The 22,951-nt window shown below is 37.3% G+C and overlaps 1 protein-coding gene and 1 long non-coding RNA gene across 5 annotated transcripts in view; one reads left to right on the top strand and one right to left on the bottom strand.

Moving 5' to 3' along the window:
• Window positions 1–22,951, top strand: part of LOC113682143 (uncharacterized) — a 53,346-nt gene that overhangs the window by 1,738 nt on the left and 28,657 nt on the right. For 2 of the 3 annotated variants that reach the window (XM_089180552.1, XM_089180551.1), the window contains exons 2-9: window positions 4,911–4,985; window positions 9,599–9,822; window positions 13,713–13,920; window positions 14,887–14,989; window positions 15,652–15,736; window positions 16,158–16,203; window positions 16,549–16,624; window positions 18,323–18,425. In XM_089180552.1, the coding sequence (XP_089036678.1) occupies window positions 9,628–9,822; window positions 13,713–13,920; window positions 14,887–14,989; window positions 15,652–15,736; window positions 16,158–16,203; window positions 16,549–16,624; window positions 18,323–18,425 (816 nt within the window). In that variant the 5' untranslated portion in view covers window positions 4,911–4,985; window positions 9,599–9,627. Of the gene's footprint in view, window positions 1–4,910; window positions 4,986–9,363; window positions 9,823–13,712; window positions 13,921–14,886; window positions 14,990–15,651; window positions 15,737–16,157; window positions 16,204–16,548; window positions 16,625–18,322; window positions 18,426–22,951 lie in introns of those variants that run through there. The other variant, XM_027199299.2, reaches the window with a different exon arrangement.
• On the bottom strand, window positions 6,041–21,370 carry LOC149041849 (uncharacterized). 2 transcript variants are annotated; one of them, XR_016179173.1, is made up of 3 exons: window positions 21,099–21,370; window positions 8,159–8,226; window positions 6,041–8,028 (listed from the first exon to the last, which is right to left on the bottom strand). It is a non-coding gene; the product is annotated as an uncharacterized LOC149041849 (long non-coding RNA). The 2 variants fall into 2 exon arrangements; XR_016179172.1 differs by lacking the exons at window positions 6,041–8,028; window positions 8,159–8,226 and adding an exon at window positions 18,755–19,072.

Below are 22,951 nucleotides of genomic sequence, written 5' to 3'. Positions count from 1 at the left end.
ACCACTCAAAATATTGACACCCAGTTCTTCAAACCCTTGAGGCGAAAGTGATATATTTATGGATCAGCAGAGTGTTGCGGTCACGAAAATACCGGCCGCTCTTTTTTCGTTTCTTAATCCTGTCGTCAAAGCAAAATTATCTGTGTATGTTTCATCACAGAACAGATGTTGTTAATGAAATGCCTAGTGCGGTCAGCGGGACCATGGCAACGCCAGTTAACAATCTGATGGAAAAAAATCCGCGTTAACTGAATTTTGGCGTATCATTAGGAGTCAACCCAATATGATCAAAGGTTACTGTCTGCACTGATTGATTTCTACTGAATTTCATTTAAATGATGGAGAAAAAAAACTACAACATGATGTAAAGGGCGTGTTTTATTTGTTAAACTGCGCAGAACACTTCGGAGACGAAAAGCCAAACGGTTTGTTTTTTTATTTTATTTTATTTTTTCATCCTAGTGGGAACAGCTGTTACTTTTTCTTAATTTCCATGCTGGCCGTATTTTCTTGCAAGAATGTTCAATAATTTGCGGAGTCAGCGTGGAGTGTCCGGAATAACAAAAATTCGATTGGCCTCAATTTAAATCTTTGGGTCTTATTTCAATAGTAACAACTAAAACAGAATAGATTTGTGCAAAATCAATTATAATTCTGAACATTATCTGCTTAAACCACGGCGTAAGGGCACACGAGAGTTAGCCGGTAAGTTTTTATCATTAACAAATCGCATTAAAATCTGTCGGGAGACCATCTAATGTTCATTTTCCACGAAATTTAATTTGGTTTACCTTCTTTCCTTGAGATCATTAGCTTCAAGACTTAACATAGTATCTGAGGGAGTTGTAACCCCAGTTAAATTGCAGACTCTCCTGACCAACTACTTTCGCCTACCGAAAGGTTACCTGGATCTCTGCGGTGGCCCTGTATTGTAAGAATGCGCTGGATTTAAGGTGACAAACTTAAGTAAACGAACTATAAAAAGACTAAGCCTTAAACAAACTAATGAAATTCGGATTTTTGAAAAAAAAATGAAGCGGAATCGTGAATAAATTGAAAGTAGATCCTGGATTGGCCGAGAAAATCTAACTTAGATTACGGATTCTGTCTATTTTGAAGCACGAACTGTGGATAGGTTCATCTCTTTGTCTGAAGAAAAGGTGTTTTGCCCAGTTGATTTTTCATTTCAGTTAATAGCATTTCAGTTTGCTTCTTTTCCGTGTAACCAGTAGACATGTATGGAAAACGAGAGGAAAAACTTAACACAGTAGAGGAAAAGCAGACATACATATGTATACTCATGCGCTGGGGGGGCTATATCACGGAAAGTTTTGAGAATCGGCGAATTTACTTACGCCTATTTAGCTTTCTACGCTATTAAACTTGAATTTTCCTAATACAAGTGAAGCATACTCGTTCAATGAGTGAAAAAGTTTACTTAAATTTGCGCTGACGATCGGGAATTTACGCGTATTTTCTCTTCAAAAAGACTAGGCATTCAATCTTGGTGACAATTTCGCACCGCACACTTCAAGCACACGTTATATTCTTACGACGAACATGTCATCAAAAATGAGAGGATGAAGCTTAGTTAAAACCTTTTTCCTCCCCAGATCTACATATCATTCCTCATACTGTCTTATAATTCTGGCCCTCAGAATCTCGATTAACCTTTAACTCTCAAGATCCGATTACTCATTTTCCTTCTGAATACCATACAAAATAATTTGATTTACATCAAGATAACAGCCCATAACTGATAAGCTTCTCTGTTCTCATTACCTTTTTTCTAGATGAAGTATTGGAATCGCAATGAGAAATAACAAGTTAATCACTTCTGGAGTTGAAGGATTAAATTCTTCTAAGCACCTTAATTAGGCAATGACTAAGTTTCTTATGATTCGCACAAAGCAGAGCTGGCTATAGCAATTATTAGACACGTTAAAATTTCCAATGTAACATAGTTCTACACTCTCCTGTTCAAAGTCTTGGAGTCTGTTTTAACTAAAACTAATCTATATTAGGACTAGTTTTACACGGTTTTATCATCATTGGAAAAATAAGGATATACCTGACTAAAGAACGCAAAGAAACTCCTAAACATGCTATTATTTCAGGCCGCCTCGAGTACAACTTCTTCCTGATTAGGAACTCTCAAATGACCCATACATAAAGTAAAGAGAGTTCAAAACGATCATGTTTGCCTGATATTTCAGGAGAGCAGATTCTGTCAGATCACACTTTTTCTCAAGTCATTGCAATGGCTGTCTGTAAAATATAGAATAGTTAAAATTTAGTCACGGAGATTTAAAATCATTCATAGTCTAGCTCCAGCTTTTATAAGTGAACTGATTACTGTCACTGCTGTAAGACGTCAGCTGCAATATTTCCAGTGTGGATCCAAACCAAGTACCTTATTGAGACAAAAGGACATATGCTCTTGTCTTACCGTAGAGGGATGTAGTTGAGTCATAGGTTAAAACTAAGGGACCATCAGTCTAGCGCTCTTTTTAAGTCTGTATATTGCATCCGTCGAGCAATCTCTTTAGATGTATCACAAAACTTTTTAAAGTTAGCAGCTTTGTTATGTCCTTGCCTTTTTCAGGGTTCAATTGACGGTGTCGCAAATCACAAATTGAAAACGCGTTAAAAAAGTTGAAAAGTGGATTAAAATTTTCTCGCCGATTTTCGCGTCGACCATAAGTGGTACTTAAACGAACAACAAAAGAAAATATTGATTCTGTTGGATTAACTAATTAAGTAATTGCGCTTATCACAAGATATTGATTATAAAAGGAACCTAAGAAATGTCATGTGACTCGTTAACACCAGCAGTCAAGTGGCGATAAAGTGACACCTCACTTTTAGATTGTCTTTACCGAGAAGTTTGGTCGTGGAATTGTGTATTTCTGCGAGGGAAATGGGAAAAAAGGAGATAACTTCAGAGGTAGGAAAGGCGAGTTTGTGTGGATTGATATTGGAATAAGATTGTGGTAATCAGTTGAAAGAGTGGCGGAAAATTCATGTCAAAAACTTCGAGAAAAGGGCGTAGGATATTTCGGAGTTACTTTTTTTCATTACTATTTGCTCGACTGTTGTTCGAACTTTTCTTTGTGTGCTCGAAAAGTCCACATGATTTGAGCTTAAACACCACAAATTCGATGAAAAGAACACCACTTTATCCCTCTAAGAGTTCTGTGATCGAGTTTGAAAAGCACTTGGAATGGACAGACGTGAGATGTATAGCTCCTAATGAACTTAAACCTCGATAGACATTTTACTGAAGACAGTGTTTCAAGGATTGAGAAGAAGAGCACTCATTACGATGATACACTACTGGAATTCTGCAACCCTGAGCTTTTCCCTTATATATGGTAGAACACTATTCTACAGAATTAGCTCAAAAAATGCCCTACCTTGCCCCAATTTTCGTAGAATCTATCTATTTACTCTCTTGCTCCAACTTTAAGTCAGAGAATGGCCTCGGAGAAAGTCCGCCAGGGATTAATTTCGAAGCAATGAACAGCGATCGAGCAGCTACAGGGTTTGTAGCTACTCAGTTTCAACCATAATTAATAAACATTTTCCGAGGTAATATGACCCAAGCCCCCTTTAGGAGTTTTTACCATCAGCACCAACTCTTCAGCGCCCTTTCTACTCTAATTTCGAATTTTCTCTCCGCCTCTCTTATTGACCAGTAAATTTTTCTAGCTTGGAGCATTGTTTATGAAACCTTAGTCAATGCAACTTCCTTTCAAATCATACCTATTTTTAGACCAATTCTCCAATCCTGTCCATAGTCTGCACCGTATCTTGAACGACAGGGTTTAAAAATCCTTCCTATTAAGGTATGCTCCTAAGTGTAAGGTTTTCCATCAAAGTTCCCCCCCCCCCCTCCACTGCGCTCTGACACTAATCTCTTTCTGTTATTTTAGCTCGTATCTCAGTTGCATAATGCAGGTGCATTCATAGCAAGCTGTGTCTGTTTATAGCTGATAAGTCAGCAGCATTAATCTCCTCCATAATCGGCTTAGCACCTATCAGTACCGCTTATAATTCGAAGATAATTCTTAAAGGATGCGTGGAATTTTTGCGCGCGTTGATATACCAAATGTGGTTTCTTAATAAGAGGTTTTTATTGCTCTAAAGAGCTCCATTTATAGTCCTGTCTCATTGATGATTAAAACAATCGAATTTTTTTTCAGTGTCAGCCATTTAGGTTTTTCTTATCAGGGAAATGGAACTTTCTGGCGGTTAATAGGAAAAAAATACAGACTGATTCTTATCGCCAAAATTGTCACAGACCAAAATCATAGAGATTTTCACAGATTAGTTCAACCAGCGACTTGAATATGAAAGATATATATCCCTTTGACAATATTAAGTATAGAAATCGGAAAAAATTGCGAGAACTCTAACACGCACACTAACAAAAACATGTCAGAACTATCAAGTGTGACTTGAAAAAAGTGGATGGAGCCTTAATGTCAGGAATGAAGTTTCACGAGTTTTCATCGCCGGAAAAATTTCAGAGAAGCGCCTTTTAGGACAATTCCAGAGGAAAATCCCGGGGAAAAATTCCAGGGGAAAACCCTTCGGAAAAATCCCAGGGAGATATCTCGGGGCTTTTACTGTTTTCGAGCCGTCCCAGATTTTGCAGACTAACGAAGACAATTCCGATCGATAGTCTGGAATTATCGGAGACAAAGCGGGAAGTAGGGAGCGGTTTTTTTTTTTTGAGAACTTTTTTTGCCTTCACTCACATAAATTTGAATATTCTCTCGTTACGAAGCAAATTGTGTAATACTGATTTTACAAAAAGCGCGTGCTGTCAGGTTCAAGCGCCAATATCATTTCCATTTTCCGCGTGAGTTCAATTCTATTCTGTTTTATTATTTTCTTTTGTTTAGGTTCTTGTAGTAACTGGAAAGGAAACAGCCAATCAAGAGTAACGTGACGCAGTGACTCAGGAGCCAGCCATGCAGGTATTGTGATCAAGGATTTTAATTTTGTTTTGTTTATTTGTTCTCTTTTCCTTTGCAAATTTTGTTCCGTTTAATTGTTAAAGATCTATTGTTATTAGCAAATATTCCCACCGATTCCTTCTTTATAACCATCAGGAGGTTACCCGAGCACTCACAAAGTGTCGTCTTTGATGACAAGAGCACATTGTGGGATTTGTACGTCTACACTACTTTACTCTAAAAAAGTCATATGTCCGATCGATTCCCTTCGAACTGAGGGACTACCACTTTGTCAAAGTCACTGTAGCTTTTTTCCGATAAAACTTTTATCTTTCTGTATGCCTTTTAATTGTGCTTATGAGCCGCCAGACGCAACGCACTAAATTTGAGAAAACGTCTCGCTCGAAATGGACTCGGAGGGGATATATGATTCAGTGTAGTCGTGAATTCTTTTTGTCACGAAATCGCGAAACCAACGCTCTTTGAACTGATTCCTAAAGGATCCCAAATACTTTGATAGTTCGATCCAGTTGTGAATCACATCAGATTAATCCCTCGTGAAATATCCATAAAACGTGGATCGTATAATACGTTCGAATAACGACCTTTGTATTTGTTATGTAAACAGTCACTTATCACAAAGTAAACAAATACATCTCTGATGAGAATTCCTTTGATCCTTTATCGTGCTATGCAGCCAAGTATAATGGAGTAAATGAATGTTTAAAGGATTGAAAAGAGCAGGAAACCTCACAATCTGCGGTTAGTTTTGTATCTTCTTTCCAATCAAATTTTACAAGCCAAGTTGGGTAAAAAGGCAGCAACTTTCGAATACTTTTGAATGCGTAATGTTTTTCAGACGAGTTTTAGACCGAAAACGTTCATTACAAAAACACACCTTGCAAAGTAAACGACGAAGTGGATTTGTTTTCATTTCCAGTGAAGGAAATGAATGACCATTGATTTATCTTTCTTTAATACATCGCTTTAAGTTTCAGTTGTAATTAATGCCCCACCGCTGGCAAACTTTAACACTCTTTATTAAGCACAATGTTCAGAAGCAAATTATGACTCTGTTTGTTTCACGCCCTGCAGTTGTCATGTTTAATCGGTATCTCGTCTCCCTTGGCAAAATTCAAGTACAATCAAAAAGGGATAATAAAGAAAGTAATGGTAGTGTTTGAAATAATCATTAGAGTAACCAGCATTTATAAAGGTTTTTTTAAGACTCTGAAAATTATGAGTTTGTGTTGTTCACTTTATCAATCAAATGCCTTCAAAATTTGGCAGATGGCTAACTTGATCAATATACATCCACGGCCAGTTGTACGATCATCAAACGGATCTCTCTGCAGCGAAATACCAGGCAAACAAAATGATTAATAGTATTTTCTTTTTCCAAAATGAAACAAGTTCACGTTCTGCTTCTGGCGCTAACCTGAAAATTATGTCTCTTCAGGGTGGAGGGGGGGGGGTTACCCCCCCAGGATACTCACGAGTTTGGGTAAAAAGAATAGGAAAGATGGTTGATTTTAAGCGCGCCAGCATGATGAAGGTGTTTTTCGTTTTTGTGACAAACGAGTTTTCATAGCCAGACTAAAGACTTTCTTGACGTAGATGAGATTTCACCAGTGACAAAATTTGAGGGATACCTCTTCTCCTTCTCCTCGCAACTTTGTCGACATTTCAGACGTGGTCACTCACCCTTCGTTAGAATCTTAAGAATTTTGGCAGATTATCAATTCTCATAATTCCCCCTCTCGTAATTCTTAAGTGCCAGTACTTGGCTCTTAGGTTAAAAACGCTATACAGTAGAACCTCGATTTAACGAACCTCTATCTAACGCAGTCCTCGATATAACGAACGATAATCTTCAGCCCGGCCAAAGTTACACTAAAATATATGAGAAAGAATCTCGATATAACGAACCTCTATATAACGAAGTCCTCGGTATAACTAACGATATTCTTCAGCCCGGCCAAAGTCACAGTAAAATGCATGGGAAAGATTCTCGATTCGACGAATCTCAATATAACGAAATCCTTGTTATAAAGAACACAATCCAGAAGCTCAAACGTATAATAAACCCCGATATGCCAACACTGACACTATCTACTACTGATCTACCTTATCCTCTTCGCCTCTCATTAGTTCTTTTACGTGGAATTTGACCTCTTTATTTTTGAAGGCTTCTTGTAGTAAAAGGTGTAAGAGGCAGGAATTTCCAGTCCAATACCCTTGTTTCAGTCCGTTTGCCAGTGACTTTCACTGAAATTTGTCCTCCGTGCCTTAAAAACAAGATGCTGTAGCTATGTACAGACCTCAGTGAACAGCGTACTGTAGCGTCATACAGACATTAAAGCACAAACGTTATTTACAGTAATCGTTCCGATCCCAAAGTGCTAACGCCACCAAAAAAACTCAGCAACCATCCCTCGATATAACGAACATTTTGGTTGTTTTTCCGCAAATTCGTTAAATCTAGGTTTTCGATATAACGAACCCTCGATATAACGAACCAATCTCTCCAGTCCCTTGGCACTTCGTTAAGTCGAGGTTCTACTGTATCTCTGAGAGATAACTTTATGGATTTTATGGAGCCAACATTGACAGGCTCGCCGTTTTAAGGTCAACTTGGGGCCTGCTGACGCTAAAAGCTAATTGACTTTAGAACTGAGTCAATTTCACATCAAGTTGATATTTTAACAATGTTACTCACGTTTGATCAACAACTTCCCCCTAATCCTAGTTTTTCTATTAATTTCGAAAGACCGCATCCGACTAAGAGAGTTTTCCATCTTTACGTACTTTACGTGTCGCCAAGGAAAATCTTTTTAGGTAGATGTAGATATTTTCAAACTGCACTTGCTTATACAAAAATATGCATGATGACAAATCAGAGTCAACAGTGATAAGCTTTTGACGTTCCTACAACTTTTGAAGTTCCTGCTCCTTTTCCATTAGACTGCGAGTAAAGGAGAAAGGTGACCTCCAAGTATTCCGTTTTAACCCCATTCTCTCTTTGGCACTTTTCACGTAAAATGGTCGTTGTGGTCAGGTTGCACTGCCAAAACAAACAAAGGTGGATCTTGAACGGATAAGCTAGAATCTAGAGCTTGCTTAGTGCGACCCAGCCCTTGTTTTTAGACCAAATGAAAATTATCAAAACAGTCTTAAATCTCCAAGAGGATTACCTTTCGTCTGAGGCTCTTTCCTAGTAGCTAAGTTTGAACCATTGAACACCTCCGCTATCGACTGTTACCTAAAATTTGGAGAAGTCTGAAATTAAAGACTCATTCTGAATTTTAAAAAAGCTTTCAACTCAAATAAGCATGCTTTTGAGAAATTGACCGCGCTTTCGGGTCCCTGGCCCAAGGACTCTTTCGGGTTTTCGTTAGGGTTCGACTCCGGACGCGATAGGAGACTCAGATTTTTCTCTGACACAAGTTTATGGCAAATGTTCCTCTCTCGAAAACGCTAAATTCGGAGAGAAAAGTTTTCTTTCTCTCCCAGAATTGACTGTTATTTGATCTTAAAAAAACAAACCTCCTCACATTTTTGCGGAAGGAAATTCCTTGCCGAGCCTCTTCTTGTCTGCTTGTAAGTTGGGTACCTCCTGAGAGGAAGTACGCCTCAGGAAATAACTCAGGATTGAACGATAAAATTTTTCTATCTAATGCAGTATGTCTGACTTGGTTTTGTCGAGAAGAGACGAGCTAATGAGGCTGATAGCAAAGCCGATTTCAAGAGTCTAGAAAGAGATTAGAAAAGGGTCAAATATTTTAAAGACAATTTCGGAGTAAAAACATGTTCGCGAATGTATACAATCGGAGACAAAAATTCATGCAAGTTCGTCTGATCGTAACAACCTGTCTATTTCTTGAACAGATCTGCATTTAAGCTGCCACTTTTCAGGGCCTTTTTTTTCTGGGTTTTTTCGTATTGCTGTTTGAGCTGATCTGTTTAAGAATCAACATTTCTCTGTATTGTGAATAAAGATTTTTTACAGTCAAACATGTTTCACTCACAAACTAGCATTTTTCCAGCCGAGCCTTACATCAGCATAAGTTTGTTGCAAGTTAAATGGAATTTAAAACCTTCCCTAAACTTAATATTTTACCACTGAGGATATATTTGTTCCGGTCAACCAAGACAGAATAGGCAAATTTTTTTCATTTTATTGATAAGTCTACTGGGTGTATAAATTAACTCGAAGCTTTCTTCTGATTTAAATGGTAAAAAAAGTTGCTTACTGTATCAAACATGTTGGGTTTGAAGAACTTTTTGGAATTTTTGATGTAACTTTATCCCAGGTTTGATGGGGTAATGACCGTAATTTATGTACCCCCATATTTTAATTGCCCCGAGTGAAGCTTTTAGGGTGTATCAAATTGCTGATAAGCCAATCTACATTGTTTTGTACATACTTCACGCTCTGCTAACTTCGGTGCTGAACATGAATTATAAACCTCTTGACGGCTTAGAAAAATAGCGTACGAATGTATTTTATGCTCGTGGTTGTTGGACAATAGCCGCGGATATGTTTATTGAATCAGCTGTGAGCTTTTCCATATGAATCCCTTTAGAGAAAAAACGCTGAGTTTTTCCTCTAGCTTGTTTGATTTTGTCTGCAGCCGTCTGTAGTTGGAATCCACACAGCAAAATGGCGACTGCCGCCACAAGTGCGAAAACAAGGCAGCGAAAACACTCCTTCTCGTCGTCAATCTCGCTGCTAAATCGAACCAGATCGATGACGGACCAGACTCTACTTGGAGTGTTAAATATACTCCGTATGGACGAAGGACAAGGTCAGAGTTTTATGGTGAAGGCCATTCTACCCGATGGCAAACCGAGATTGGTAAGGCTGAAGGACTTCATCGCGTAGACTAAGCAATATTGTAGCAAGCAATTTTTGATTGTTGTGTTTTATTTTCAAAATTGTGCCTCAGTTATTATTTGTGCGTGTAAGTCTCTTTGGTCTTTCCTATTGCCGCATTTTTCGAATGTGATGGAATTTTTTTGGCGTTTAATTGAGCAGTTGGGTACAGCGTTGGAATACTGTGGTAGAATTTCATACTGCGGCATGTTGATTCCAAAATGTCTGTCGTCAAATCCGCAATATTTTCGGCGTTGTTATCAGCTGTTTTATGCGGAAAATAAACCTTGCACACCCATGAGTCGAATAAGTTTAATAATCTTGTGGTTTCACGCGGAAATGTTTTGTTAAACATGCACCATTGCGACCGTTGCATATCGGTATTAACCAAGAGGATGTTATGTTTTGTTTGACAGAGTGACTGTGTTGAGTGGCTTCACACTGCGATTTATCGTTTTTGAGTTGAGCAAACAAAAAACGGGAAGCGAGATTTGCAGACATTGGTGTAAAACTCTTCAGAATATTTTTTGAAAGTGTTTTGAAATAACAAACCAACCCGATCATCGGAATTAATGTGCGTGATTCGAAAATCGGCTCAATGTGTTTAATTTGACCTTGGTCAATTCGTCATTTCCTTTCCTTCAATGGCTTGTTACGGTCTAGATCATAAGATGTCATTTCTGAATTAAGTCTCGAAACCTTTTCATAGCGATCGAGGTCCTTGTTACACAAATACACACATATTATGTAAAGTTTTGAATGGAGTTCTACTCAGAGCTCGACGATTCTTTCCTTAATCGGCGCCGTCATCGAGGAATGTCCTAGTAATTAATTCTGGGTGGTAAACCCACTTTTAAAATACTTAACAAATTCGATCTCGCTTTAAATTTGCGGTTTCTGGTATTCTTTTGGTCAATTTCTTGACACGTCAAACTTCAAAACCAAAACAATCGTTGTGTCGGAATCTGCATAACATGTGAATGAAGGTTAGAATTCTCTTTACAGAAAAATTTTACAATTTGCCAACAACCCTTTCTTTTTTTTTTTTTCTTTTTTTCAGGGTTGGTCTTGACATATTGACATACAATATTCTGTAGTCTAATATATTATCAATAAGAGGGTTAAGCTTGAATATAATTGCTCTTTTATTGAACCTGGAACCATTAAATTGGCTTAAATTGTGTATTTAAATATAGGGTATTGAACAGAACATGAGCAATCACCATTTTGAACTTAGAGTATGAAGGAATGCATAGTTGTATAGTATTCTAGATAACCATTTCATTTTGGTTTTCAGATAGGCTTCCTTGGTTGTAGTAATAACAGGTAGCTCAATATCTTTATTTAGAGTTAAATTGCTTGAAAAAGCCTGAAATGCTATTATAAAATTAATCAAAACTATAACAGAATTCTTGAACACAATTGGTCATAGCCAGCCTGTTTTGAGCACCTATAGGACAGTGTATGTGTCATGCATGTAATTGGACAGTGTAACAGGACAGTTGATTGGTCATGCCTGTGTGAATGGACAGTGTGCATCAAGTGTGCATGCTGTAGATGCCCATTTTTCCTTGTAACTTTCTTTTTTATGAAAACTTATGACTGATGTCTAGTTTCTTTCTCAAATTTTGTCATAGTTCATATTATTTGGTAACACAACATCCTGTCATCCAATTCTGTCTATACTAATACTTGATATTAACGAATCAGACTCCCGCTTTGCGGTCATCCAATTACAGACCAAATTGGACTCCACTCAGTCCCATCACCATTATTAATATAATTTACCATTTAAAAGTACCCTTCAGATAAGAATGATAACGAATGAAAATATTCCTGGGCTCTCTTCTCTTTATAGTTTTTGAATGTTTTTGCAATTGCATAGTAGTTTTTTTGAGACCATTTTAAACTCATTTCTTGAAAGTTGGTGTTAACCTCTGAGTAAAACTTGACTAGAGAAGGGGAAGGGGTTTATTATTTTAAGTGTCTAATCCAGGGTTTTAATCAAAAAAAATTTAAAAAAACCATCATGACTAGAAATTTTGAAATGATCATAATCCAAAGATAATTCTGTATGCATGACAGTAATAGAATCTAAAAATATTTAAAACTAACATTTATATTTTAAAGAGATGCTTCTGCACAACTCTTGCTGTCTCAAGTTTACCCCTTTGGCCCCTACCAGGGACTAGCATCTGACGGAAATTTTTCTCTTCAGTTTCACTCCTGAATTAAATATTACGGTCACAAGAATGAAGGAAATGATCAATAACTTAAGAAGCTCTTGAATTTTGAAATTCTCTTCGTTAACACACTAGGAAATGTATAGAGAACAGTATGGAGAATATGCATACTGATGTTAGAGTCCAAAGGATTACTGAGTTGTTTCTGTTTGTTTTGCTTTTTTTTACCTTGAAATAGTCTGATTTGATATGCACATGCATGTGCAAGTGTAGCCCATGCAAGGTTATGATGTAGCTGACAAAAATAAATGTACCCAGAATAGAGAACTAGGAGCTACTCACTGCTTTTTCAAACCTAAAAGTTCTTTGTTTCACACATCAATGTAATACAAAGGAAACTTGTAGCACTGAATAACAAAGGCACATGAGTCACGTGTACTAAAACATTGTACATACATGTATGACTACCCTGTGTCTGAGCGTTAATGAAATTCATCTGCGCAGTTAATGTATCCACAAGCGCCACTGTAAGATCGGTGAGCTGGAGCATCAAATGGTTAATTAAAGATGCTGGTCAAAATTCATGCAGCTGTGGCAAATGAGTGATTTTTTTTTCATCTCTTACAAATAGGTCTTGTATTTACACACCAATTCATTTACACATATTATTTTCATTTTCCATGTATCATTTCAACACCTTTTTTTTTTTTTGCCCTTTATATATCGTATTTCATGTCCCTTTTAGCTGTGTCTTTTATTGTGTCTATTTAAACTTTTTTTGTATGAGTGTTTCTTGTCTTGTATTTTCCCTCAGTGTATGGTAAGTTTTTTGTCTCAGGGTATCTTTGCATTTATTTTTCTCATCTTGTTAATAAATTTTTGTGAAAGTCATTTTTCTGCTCCTTAGGAATGTACTTCTTCACAGGCGTATTTAAAAGTAGTGAAATTTAATGCTGAGAAAATGTGTTTTAGTGAAGTAGGCCCTTGCCCCTTTTATTAGGGAGGCCACTAAGTGACAAATGTAGGTGTAGTTTCAGTCAAAAGAACTGGTCATTTACCACAGACAAAATATATACTGAACACAGTATGAATAGAAATAAAGGCGAGCTGATAACCAGACAATACTCACCAAGCTTGAGGAGAAGGATAATTTTCACTCTAATTTAATACATTCTTCAGGTACATGTAGTCACTCTTTGCTTAGAAAACTTGGATGCATTTAGGTGCAGTGGGCAATTTGTTTTGGATACAGATTTTACTTTTGCTTTTTTCTCTTTTCTACAAATTGAAGCAATGCTAGTTCTTTTTTTTTTTAGTTTTAAGTTTTGGATTATGGTAGTTAAAGTTATAGCATAAAGACAAGTTAATATGAATACAATTTTTATAATTTTTATAATTTATGAAGTATTTTCAAAAAATTTTGTTGCATTATGCAAGGCTATTGATTTTGCACTATTCTTGCATAAATACCCAAAACAAGGGAAGAAGAGGCTTTTTAAAAAGTGTTAACCCTTTCTGAATAGCCACCCTCCCCTAAAAAAAATAAACATATCAAAACTGGATGGTCTATAGATCCAAAGTATTTGAGTAAAGGCACTGAAAAAAAGTCAATTAAGTGGTGTTGGCCATTTTTACACACATACAAAACATAATGTGGTGATGTTTTCTGTATTTTGTTTCCACATTTAGTTGAGTGCAGAGCGCAACATGACAGTGAGGGATCTTGTTGCTGGAATCTGTCAGGAATACAATTTAACCAACTACCAAGTGCGCACTTTACCGGAAAAGACTCTTCTGAATCTCGAAGCAAGTGCTACATCTGTAGAGAATGCGGAGATAGCCATTGAGGATGTGGACAAGATGCTGTCAAATTTTCAGCTTGACAATCTTCATACAAGTGAGTTTTTGTGGAAATACTGCACTTGTTACAAAGGGTTTGATACAAGGTAGTTGTTTGAAGTAGAATAGTGCACATTTGGATTGTTGGTTAGTTTGGACAACTTTGCATGAAGTGTTCCTGGCAAGGAACATCTTGTACAATTGTGGTTCTACTGTGCACCTCCTTTGCCACTCAAAAACAGGGTTGACCTGCCAAAACCACCTGGTAGCCTTCAGCCATTTTTTTTACCACTTCATTCTAGCTTAAGACCACATGGAAAATTGTACAAAAATAGCGTAATTGAATGCATGATTTTACTGCACCACTAACTAGTTATTAATTTTTTGAATGCATTTCATGTTCAGAATTTTCTTGAAGGTTCATGTGAACTTTGTTTAATACTTGGGACATTTTGACTGAATTGTTTCTAGTCTTGCATGTAATCTGATAAAAAAAAACTTGGTGCCATTGATAAGAGGGTTGCCTACTTTTTCTTATTTGCCATTTAGTTTCAACCTAATTGTTATTTTTGTCATATATTCTATGAACCCCTGGGCAACATTGTTCAAAACTGGGTTATGATCACCTAGGGTTAGTGTGAAGTCTGATTTCAAATCTGTAGCTCTAAAAGAAGATGCAGTGTAATTCCATTTTTCTTCAATTTGAAGATTGAATGCTGTAGAAACAATTGGGAAAATTATCCCAAAATGGCTGTTGAACAGAGAAATGTAGAAACCTGGATTCAAATTTAACCCTGGGTTAGCAATAATTGGCCTTTGAACAACTGGCCCATGATGGGCAGTCTAAATTTGGTTACTTTTCTAAGGGGGTTCAGTTTGAGCTCCAGCCTGGGTGTAATGCTGTGTTCTTGATTAAAACACTTTACCTATCCTCAACATTACAAACCAACTTGTGTTTATTTTGACTGAAAATATGTGAAAATCATATGTGTTGAATATTTTGTTGATTGTATTGCCATTCCAGTTAAAGATGATAGACTTCGCTGTGTGAAAGAGCTAGTTTATGCAGAAGAAGTTTACAATGACTGCTTGAAGAGCCTGTTTGAACTGTATGCTGAACCATTAAAGTAAGAATTCTTAATGCTTCTGATAATAATGGAACTGTTTGAAGCACCATCATTATTTTGGTCTAAATGGTGGGTGGGAAAACTTCAAAGTCAACAAGTCCCATTCCTTACACTTACATATCACAACAGAACATGAAATATTACAATTGTGACAACAATTTTGCCTTAAAACATATTCCTTCTTGTGAATGATCCTCTTTTGGATGGATAAAAGTGCAAAAGACATTTTCAACATTTGGTTTCTTGAGCAGTAGTTCACATGTGGAAGACTGACAAGAATTTTAAGTTAATGCTAACTGTTGACCAGTAATACAATTCTGGTTGCCAAAAACCAATTTTCAGTTGCATTGGTAACCAGCTGGTTTCAATTTTGGACCTTGTTTTTGTCATGGTGCAACTTTGCAGAGGATGGTTTCATTATGGGCCAAAAGCAAATTTTCTGTGAAGGGTAAATGGGGAATGATCTTTTTTACATACATTTCCTCTCAAAGTGGTAAATCCTCTCCTAAGTGGTAAATCTTCTGAGAACATCAAATTTCTAACACAAAAGATTCTGCTAACTGAGACACTTTAAGAAAATTACTAATTAAATGCTTTTTGGCTTTCGTTTACAATTTTCATCTGGATCTGATATTTGTTTTCCACAATTTTGTCTTGCGCAGAAGTAAACTTTCAAGGGCTGAACACCATACATTGTTTGCCCATGTAGAGCCAATATGTACCTTGAGTTCTTCTCTTTATGTTAAAGTAAGTTTTTTTTTCTCTTTATTGATTCCTTACTCAGGTTTCTATTCAGACTTTATAAGCTATACAGATTAAAAGGGATGATTGGTTTGATAATGCATGTGCATAGGAGGAATTTTCTTCTGAAGGGAGGGGGGGTTGGTGTGTCCAACAGTGGGCCCCTCCTTGTATGTGGGGCATGCCAGATTGTCAGGTTGTGATGCCACAATACAGAGTGGGTAACATTACCCTAAGAACACCCAACCTTGGCCAGGCCTCTGTGCTATTGTATCAGTGTAGATAGAAAAATGTAGGTGCACAAAAATGTTATGAGCAATAAGTCATTAGGAAATACAGTATAGGCCAAATTATACAGCAATATGCAATAGGAATTTCTTACAGTGCAAGGAGAATTTTTGGTACCTTTTTATTGATTTATTTTTAGGTGGAAGAAGCTGCTAATAATTGGAATTCAGCCTCTACTGCAATAGGTAAACAAATAAAACTGTATATATTATCAACCCCTTTTTTTTTGTGTAGTTAAATCTTTGATTTGATGGGGAACCTTTTCCAGCACAAGCTGCAATTACTTCCTCTCACAGTGTCATCTTCCAAACGGAGGATGAAATGCAATAAAGAAACTTTTTATCTTGAGTATACTACCTGGATGTAATACTAAATTCTCCCAAAAAATTTACATGGAAACATATCACAGCTGGAAGGGTGAAGAAACAATCAGATCTTGGGAACTTGTGACCATTTATGGCATATTCTTGATCATTCTTCAGTTGCACTCATGGTTGCCTTTACCAACTTGTAATTCTATTTTTGTTTAGGTGCCATTTATGCTGAGTTTCCTTTGTTCAGGGAGATGTACGAAGATTACTACTTGGCATTCAAGTTTGCAAGGAAGTAAGCGTTGAGCTTTTCTGTGTGGATTCTTGAGTGTGTGTGTGTTTGTGCCAACTTGGTTCCCAGGGCCTCTCTCGGTCCTAAGTCTCGTGTTTGGTCACTTGCTTCGGCTCGGTTTTTATTCATGTAACGTGTCACGTGCTTCGGCTCTCACGTGCCTTATCTCTCGTTTACTTCGTTGTTCACGTTCTTTCTCGATCGCTTGCTTCGGCTCTCACGTGCACGGCTTTTTACATAACTCGGTCTCGTGCGTTGTGGTTAGTATGTAACAGTTTCCTTTTACAGTAAGGTTAACTTTCTTGGAATGAGTTTCCGAAGAAGCTAATATGCTTACTAAAGCGTTCGTAAAGATTTCTCGTCATCTTAGCAACCTAATGGACTGGTGAGTTAATACTTGCAGATATTTTCACACTCATCAGGTTACTTGAGAAGTTTTTAAAGTTATTTATTTGTTTATTTCATTGAGAAGTTAGAGATGCCCTTTATTTGCCCTTTAAACTTAGGAAGCTGGTTTTGATAATTTGTATCTTTAAACGGTGTCATCGAAACTGCTGAGTTTTGGCAGTTTCATGCTAAAATGCAATCTGTCTCACCGACTAACTGGCAGATCGCATTAAGGCTTGCGAGTCGTCTCTTGAGCTAAGACTTTGCGATGATTTTCGTCGCGAGACTCTATCGGAAAGGCTGCTGAGGGTCAGGTGATGAGTAAGTACGACACTTGTGCGCCACAGTTAAATCATGTTTAAACCGGATACAATTAGCTGCGTTGAAATAATTATCTTGTCTAATAAGCTTTGCTGTAATCATAGATTGAGGAAGCTCTTGAATATGTGGTAAGAGGGGTCGTCAAAGGGCGTCGTGCATTCTGTGTCGGGGGAATATAAGAAAGAAAATAAAAGGTTTCTTTTACTGTAGGATACGGTGAGATGATTGGTTAGGATGACTGAGGCAGAGGTGAAGGAGAGGACGGGGTGGGGGTTGGGCCGGTGAGGTCTTTCTTTAGAGGGGTAGGGGGGCGTTGTTAGTCTGTTGTGTCTGGATGGCTGTTAGCTAGGTTGAGAGATTTTTCGGCTACAGTTGTTAAGAGGAATGACGTCTCAAAGCGGCGCCTTTTGTCATAATGAGCATAATACGTACTTGTGTTGTGTCGTGCAACCAAGACATGCCAAAAAATATCGAAGTGGTACAAACTGTTTTTCAATTGACGCTACGATTTGGTTGTTTGTCTTACAAATTAGTCTGTACATTTGTACTTACGTTCTTTTCCCAGCCGATGATTGATTCATAGCTTAAAAAACCCAAGGCGGAAACACGGTTTTAAAACTGTTATTATTATTATTGTTAGTACTAGTGTCTTGTTATTGTCATTATCTTTGTTATGTTATTTTTCTGATTTCTTTTTTATTCACCCTCTTTTTTTGCACGTGCCTTTCTAAGGACTTTATTCTTTTGAGTCACGAAATCTCTGTAATCTCAGTCACGTTTCACACGTGATTGAAAGTCGGTTTGAGCAGCCAGAGGGAGCGTGTCTTTGTTGGGTTGGCAGCAATGCAATGCTTTCCAAATGGACTTTGAAACATGCACAAAGTAGTTACTTAATATTCCTTTAAGCTTCAGGGCAATTATTGAGAAAAGTTGTGGGCTGTTGAAAAATACTGTAAGACCTTTAGCAGATCGATTTTTCTCTTGCTATTTCAGCCTGATGAGACAGAAGAGAGAAAATGACAGCGAATTTATGACATTTGTGCATAACCAGAGGGGATCGCACAGGCCTCAGCTGGATTCGTTATTGTTAAAGCCAGTGGGTATTTCTTTTTTTTGACCATGTTGAGGCAATTTATTCATTAATGCATTGTGTTAGTCTCGGTGCCACTTTTTATGGCGGTGTTTTTATTTAAATGGACTGGTGCGATATCTGAGTCGATTTATTACCACATACGCGCACCTAGAGTGAGTTTGTAATGCGAAGCGATGTCTTCTGTGTGCTGGAGGTAAAAGGAGAGTATATACAGATATACCTTGCGGTTTTGAGAACGGCCTCCATAAGATGAGTGAGTCACTAGTTAGAATCCAACTGATTCTCCTCCAAGAATGGTAAAGGGTCAGTGATTAGACTTTATCACGAGTTACTTTCTTCTTAAAAGCAAGAGAACTTTGACTGTTCTACTTTCACCTTTAATAATTTCATCGTGAATCACGCCATGATTTAGTTGAATGAACAGACTGGTACAGTTGCTTGAATCGTTACAAAATTTACAATTTTATGACATGCAAGAAACCTCTTGCTGAGGTTCCGTACAAAAAAAATGGAAACGTAAAAAAAAAAAAAAGCTACACACTGAAATTGGCGAGATTTGCAAGAGGATTAGATGATGACAATCTTGATTCTTGTCAGATCGCCACTGTATATATTTCAGCACTGTAGAAGCTGATGATACCTTCAACAACCTAACAGAAAATATAAAACTTTGCTAAAATAAAGTTTCTTCTCCAGCGTAACTTGCACAATTCTAGGCGGACGAATTTGATCCTTGAGGTATATGGTTTCATTGAGTTCCTCTGTTGTTTTTGGTCTGAAGTTTTGAGAGCCACTGCCTACAATCCAATTGAAAGTATCGCCTGCCAAGTACACCAATGAAATCACTTTTCTAGAATCAGTACTTGGCGTTATTGTAACTTAACAAACATTAGATTGATCTGTCTTGGTGAGGAGAAAAGCTGATTAACTTGAAATTGAAAAACATTCAAGAACAGATAACATCCATTCGTTGGTATTTTAATCTCGGTAGACCTTTGTGATCTTTATCGGTTTTCAGATTAATCGGTGTCTATGTGTTTATTTATTTTCTGATACTATCTGCCAAAATGCAGTTTTTATATCTTATTTGATCAACAAATTGTGCTTATGTTTCTGGGGTAATTCGGAGGAATCAATTTATGTCGATGGACGGGCGCCAGAGGCAACCACAGGTGTATCCACAATGCTATGGAAATTTTTACTCCTCCTTCCTAAAATTTCGTTTTACTCGTTGTGGTATCAATTGAAAATGACAAAGACCATTAGATTTCCTTCGAATAAAACGTTTCTTTGGATGTATTTCTTGTCGACTTGTGGTCTTGACATACCATTGTTGTTTCTACAACATTCAATCATAGAATTGTTTTTCAGTCGTGGTCATTTACAAACGCTCATCAATCTTCTCCTTAAATGGTTATTTTTTTTTTAAAGCGGTATCTCATAATCGAGTGTGCCCAAGGCTTGTCTAATTTGTTTTCTCAGCCTTGTGATCACCATGAGATAGAAAAATTAGTTTGGAGTTTTTAGAACTTTCATCACTTGCCTACGTTTTATAATTGAAAACATCTGAACTTTTTTTTCAGTGACAGAAAGAGCGCAATGGTTTCGCAGTGAAATAACAAACTGCAGCCAATGTGTCGCGTAGACAAAAGTTATTGAAAAGCAGTCATTGTTTAAAAGTGCTCATTTTAATTTCTAGAACCGACCTTTCTGACCTTCTTGCAGTGTTCTACTCAGCTGGCGACATAAAGTGTTGAAGCGCTCTGATCAAACGGCGATTAGATCTGCACGGGATAACATTATCATCGTTTAATATTTGTTGCTTTCGCGTGTTTTCGGTTCGTTAGATTAACGTTCCTGTGTTTCTTAACGTGGTTTGTTACACGAACAGTGAGGATTCTTTTTTGTGCATTTAAACGAGGGCAATTTGATTAATTACTTGCGGCCTAAAGAAACATACAAAACTCGGGCCTTTTGAAGTGCAGGGTAATTATTACAGGTCTATTTTTAAAATATATAATATTGAATTATATTGCATTGTTTCAATCCGAACGAATTTTTATTCAAATACTTGCGCGTTGTTCCGCGCAAGTATTTGAATAAAAATTCGTCACATTCTCTTCCAAATTTAGAGCGGTACCATTTTAAGTAGTAAAAAGTTTAGTTGCCCATTTAGGTTACATTACTCTGAAGAATTGTCTTTAATGTAATTAAACCTTGGAAGAATTGCATCCTCGTGGAAACAATTCCCTAAGAGGTAAAAATTAACCAAGTAGAAAGAAGAAAAGCTAAGGAAGCCGAGGATTAACACAAATTGAAAATGACCAACTTGAAAAGTTTTACGCCAAATAGCTTTAGATGTTCAAAGTCTCGCACCGTCAAGAAACATAGCTCGGAAGACTACTCCGTCAAGCTGAACTAATATTAACCCTCAACTGTTTTTTATTCGGGGACAACTACTATAAACGAACCGATGGTGTAGCCATAGGTACCAAAATGGGACCCAGCCACGACAATCTTTTTGTAGGTTACACTGAAGACCAATTTTTCAATCGGTACAACGGCCTTAATCCTGAGCTCTATATGGTCGCTACTTTGACCACTGTATCGGCGCTACTTCCTCTGCCAGAGAGGGATTCATTCAATTTATACACGCTGTCAATTCCTGTCACTCACCTCCACAACATTCCAGGGAAGTTTCTGACTCCTCTGACTTTTTTTATCAATGTTTTTCCCGAAAGCAAAGGTCCATGCACCAGTGTGTACTACAGTCTCTGATGGTTTTTTGTAGGCGGTATTTATCTTCACTTCCATCACAGGACAAGAATTCCATTCTCTTTTCTCATTTTCCTATACTTCATCATTTGTGTGGTGACGACACTGATTTTTTAAAAAAACGAGAGGCTTTGTCAAAGCAGGCCATCACCTCGATCAACAAATTGGTCGACAATTACGTCACAGCAGGAAAAGGACGTTCGAACATTTCATTGACCCTCGCATTTCAACCAATTACCCAGTGAAATCCATCTTTCTAAAAATTCTCATACCTATTTCAAACCGATCTGGAAACTGTTATTTAAGAATTTGTTCATGCTTAGCGTGCGTATATCGAGTTATGGATGCACGTGGGAAGTTTGGAGAGCACGAAAAGTGCGTAAGAGTAGCTCGCCTTTATTTTTGTTGCTTGTTGGATCAGGACCTAAAAGGTCAATGCCGATGGAAAAATTGGGCAATTCTACGCTGGTTTCTTGCTCACGTCATCTTATTAGCGTGCGTAAATAAAGATTTTGTTTATAGCGGCTCAATAGGACTTATATAGGTCAAGCACGCGCGCTATGTTATAAAACCTCTTTGCAACTCCCACTAATTTCCTTCGAACGCGACAAAAACATCGGCAGCTTTTGGTCAACAGTGCATTCCAAACAGATGATCAATCCAGAACTTTCAAATGCCATCGCGCACGATGAAAAAATTGTCCTGTCATTCACAAAGTTGAGAAAATGTAGGGACCGAAGTGATCCATTAAGATCAGTGATTATTTTGCAACTTGATCTTATTGCAAAAAGTTGCATAACGAAAGCGAAAGCGAAAATGATACAGGAAGACGACTAGGTGACCGATTCCGAGAACGCCTTCGTCACTTTTAGCAAAACGGCAAAAACGTGTGACATTTCATGCGGAGATTTTGACTTCCTCCTTATCTCGTGATGTTCTTGTTTTCTCTTAACTTTTTGTAAAGAAAAAAATATTTGTAAACATGAGCTGAAAGTAACTGATTTATTCTGTTGGGTATTGTCATGTCATTCACAAAGTTGAGAAAACATAGGGACCGAAGTGATCCATTAAGATCAGTAATTATTTTGTAACTTGATTTTATTGCAAAAAAGTTGCATAACGAAAGCGAAAACGAAAATGATACAGGAAGACGACTAGGCGACCGATTTCGAGAACGCCTTCGTCACTTTTAGCAAAACGGCAAAAACGTGTGACATTTCATGCGGAGATTTTGACTTCCTCCTTATCTCGTGATGTTCTTGTTTCGTCTTAACTTTTTGTAACGTGACAAATAGAAAAGAATAATCGAAAAGACATAGAAAATATTTGTAAACATGGGCTGAAAGTAACTGATTTGTTCTGTTGGGTATTGTAATAAAGTTGATGAATTCACTTGAAAGTTTGTGCTTTCGCACAACAAAGAGATAGTTGTTAATTTTTTTCCTCCAACTTGACCCAGTTCCGATTTCAGGTCCTAAGTATAGCTCCGTTATTTGAATTTCATCATCTTCTTTCTTTTGCCCCTTTTTTCCTAACCACGAATCAAATGTTAGAAAGGATGTTTTAACGACTCACGATCCTTAAATTTTTTTCTAAAATTAGGAAAACTGAAAAAAAAACTTGGATTACAAATGTTTTTAACACAACGTTTTGTGTTGTTTAATTGAAGTCAGTTCTTTGATATTCATTGCTCTGGGACAAGGTTATCAACAGGGAATTGTAAAAACGTCTTGAGAAAGTGCTGAATGTTGCAT

Source organism: Pocillopora damicornis, chromosome 8 (assembly GCF_964200805.1).
Source record: "Pocillopora damicornis chromosome 8, jaPocDami1.2, whole genome shotgun sequence".
Lineage (NCBI taxonomy): Eukaryota > Metazoa > Cnidaria > Anthozoa > Scleractinia > Pocilloporidae > Pocillopora > Pocillopora damicornis.
The sequence above is the reverse complement of the archived record's forward strand: the minus strand, read 5'-3'. Positions and strand labels throughout refer to the sequence as shown.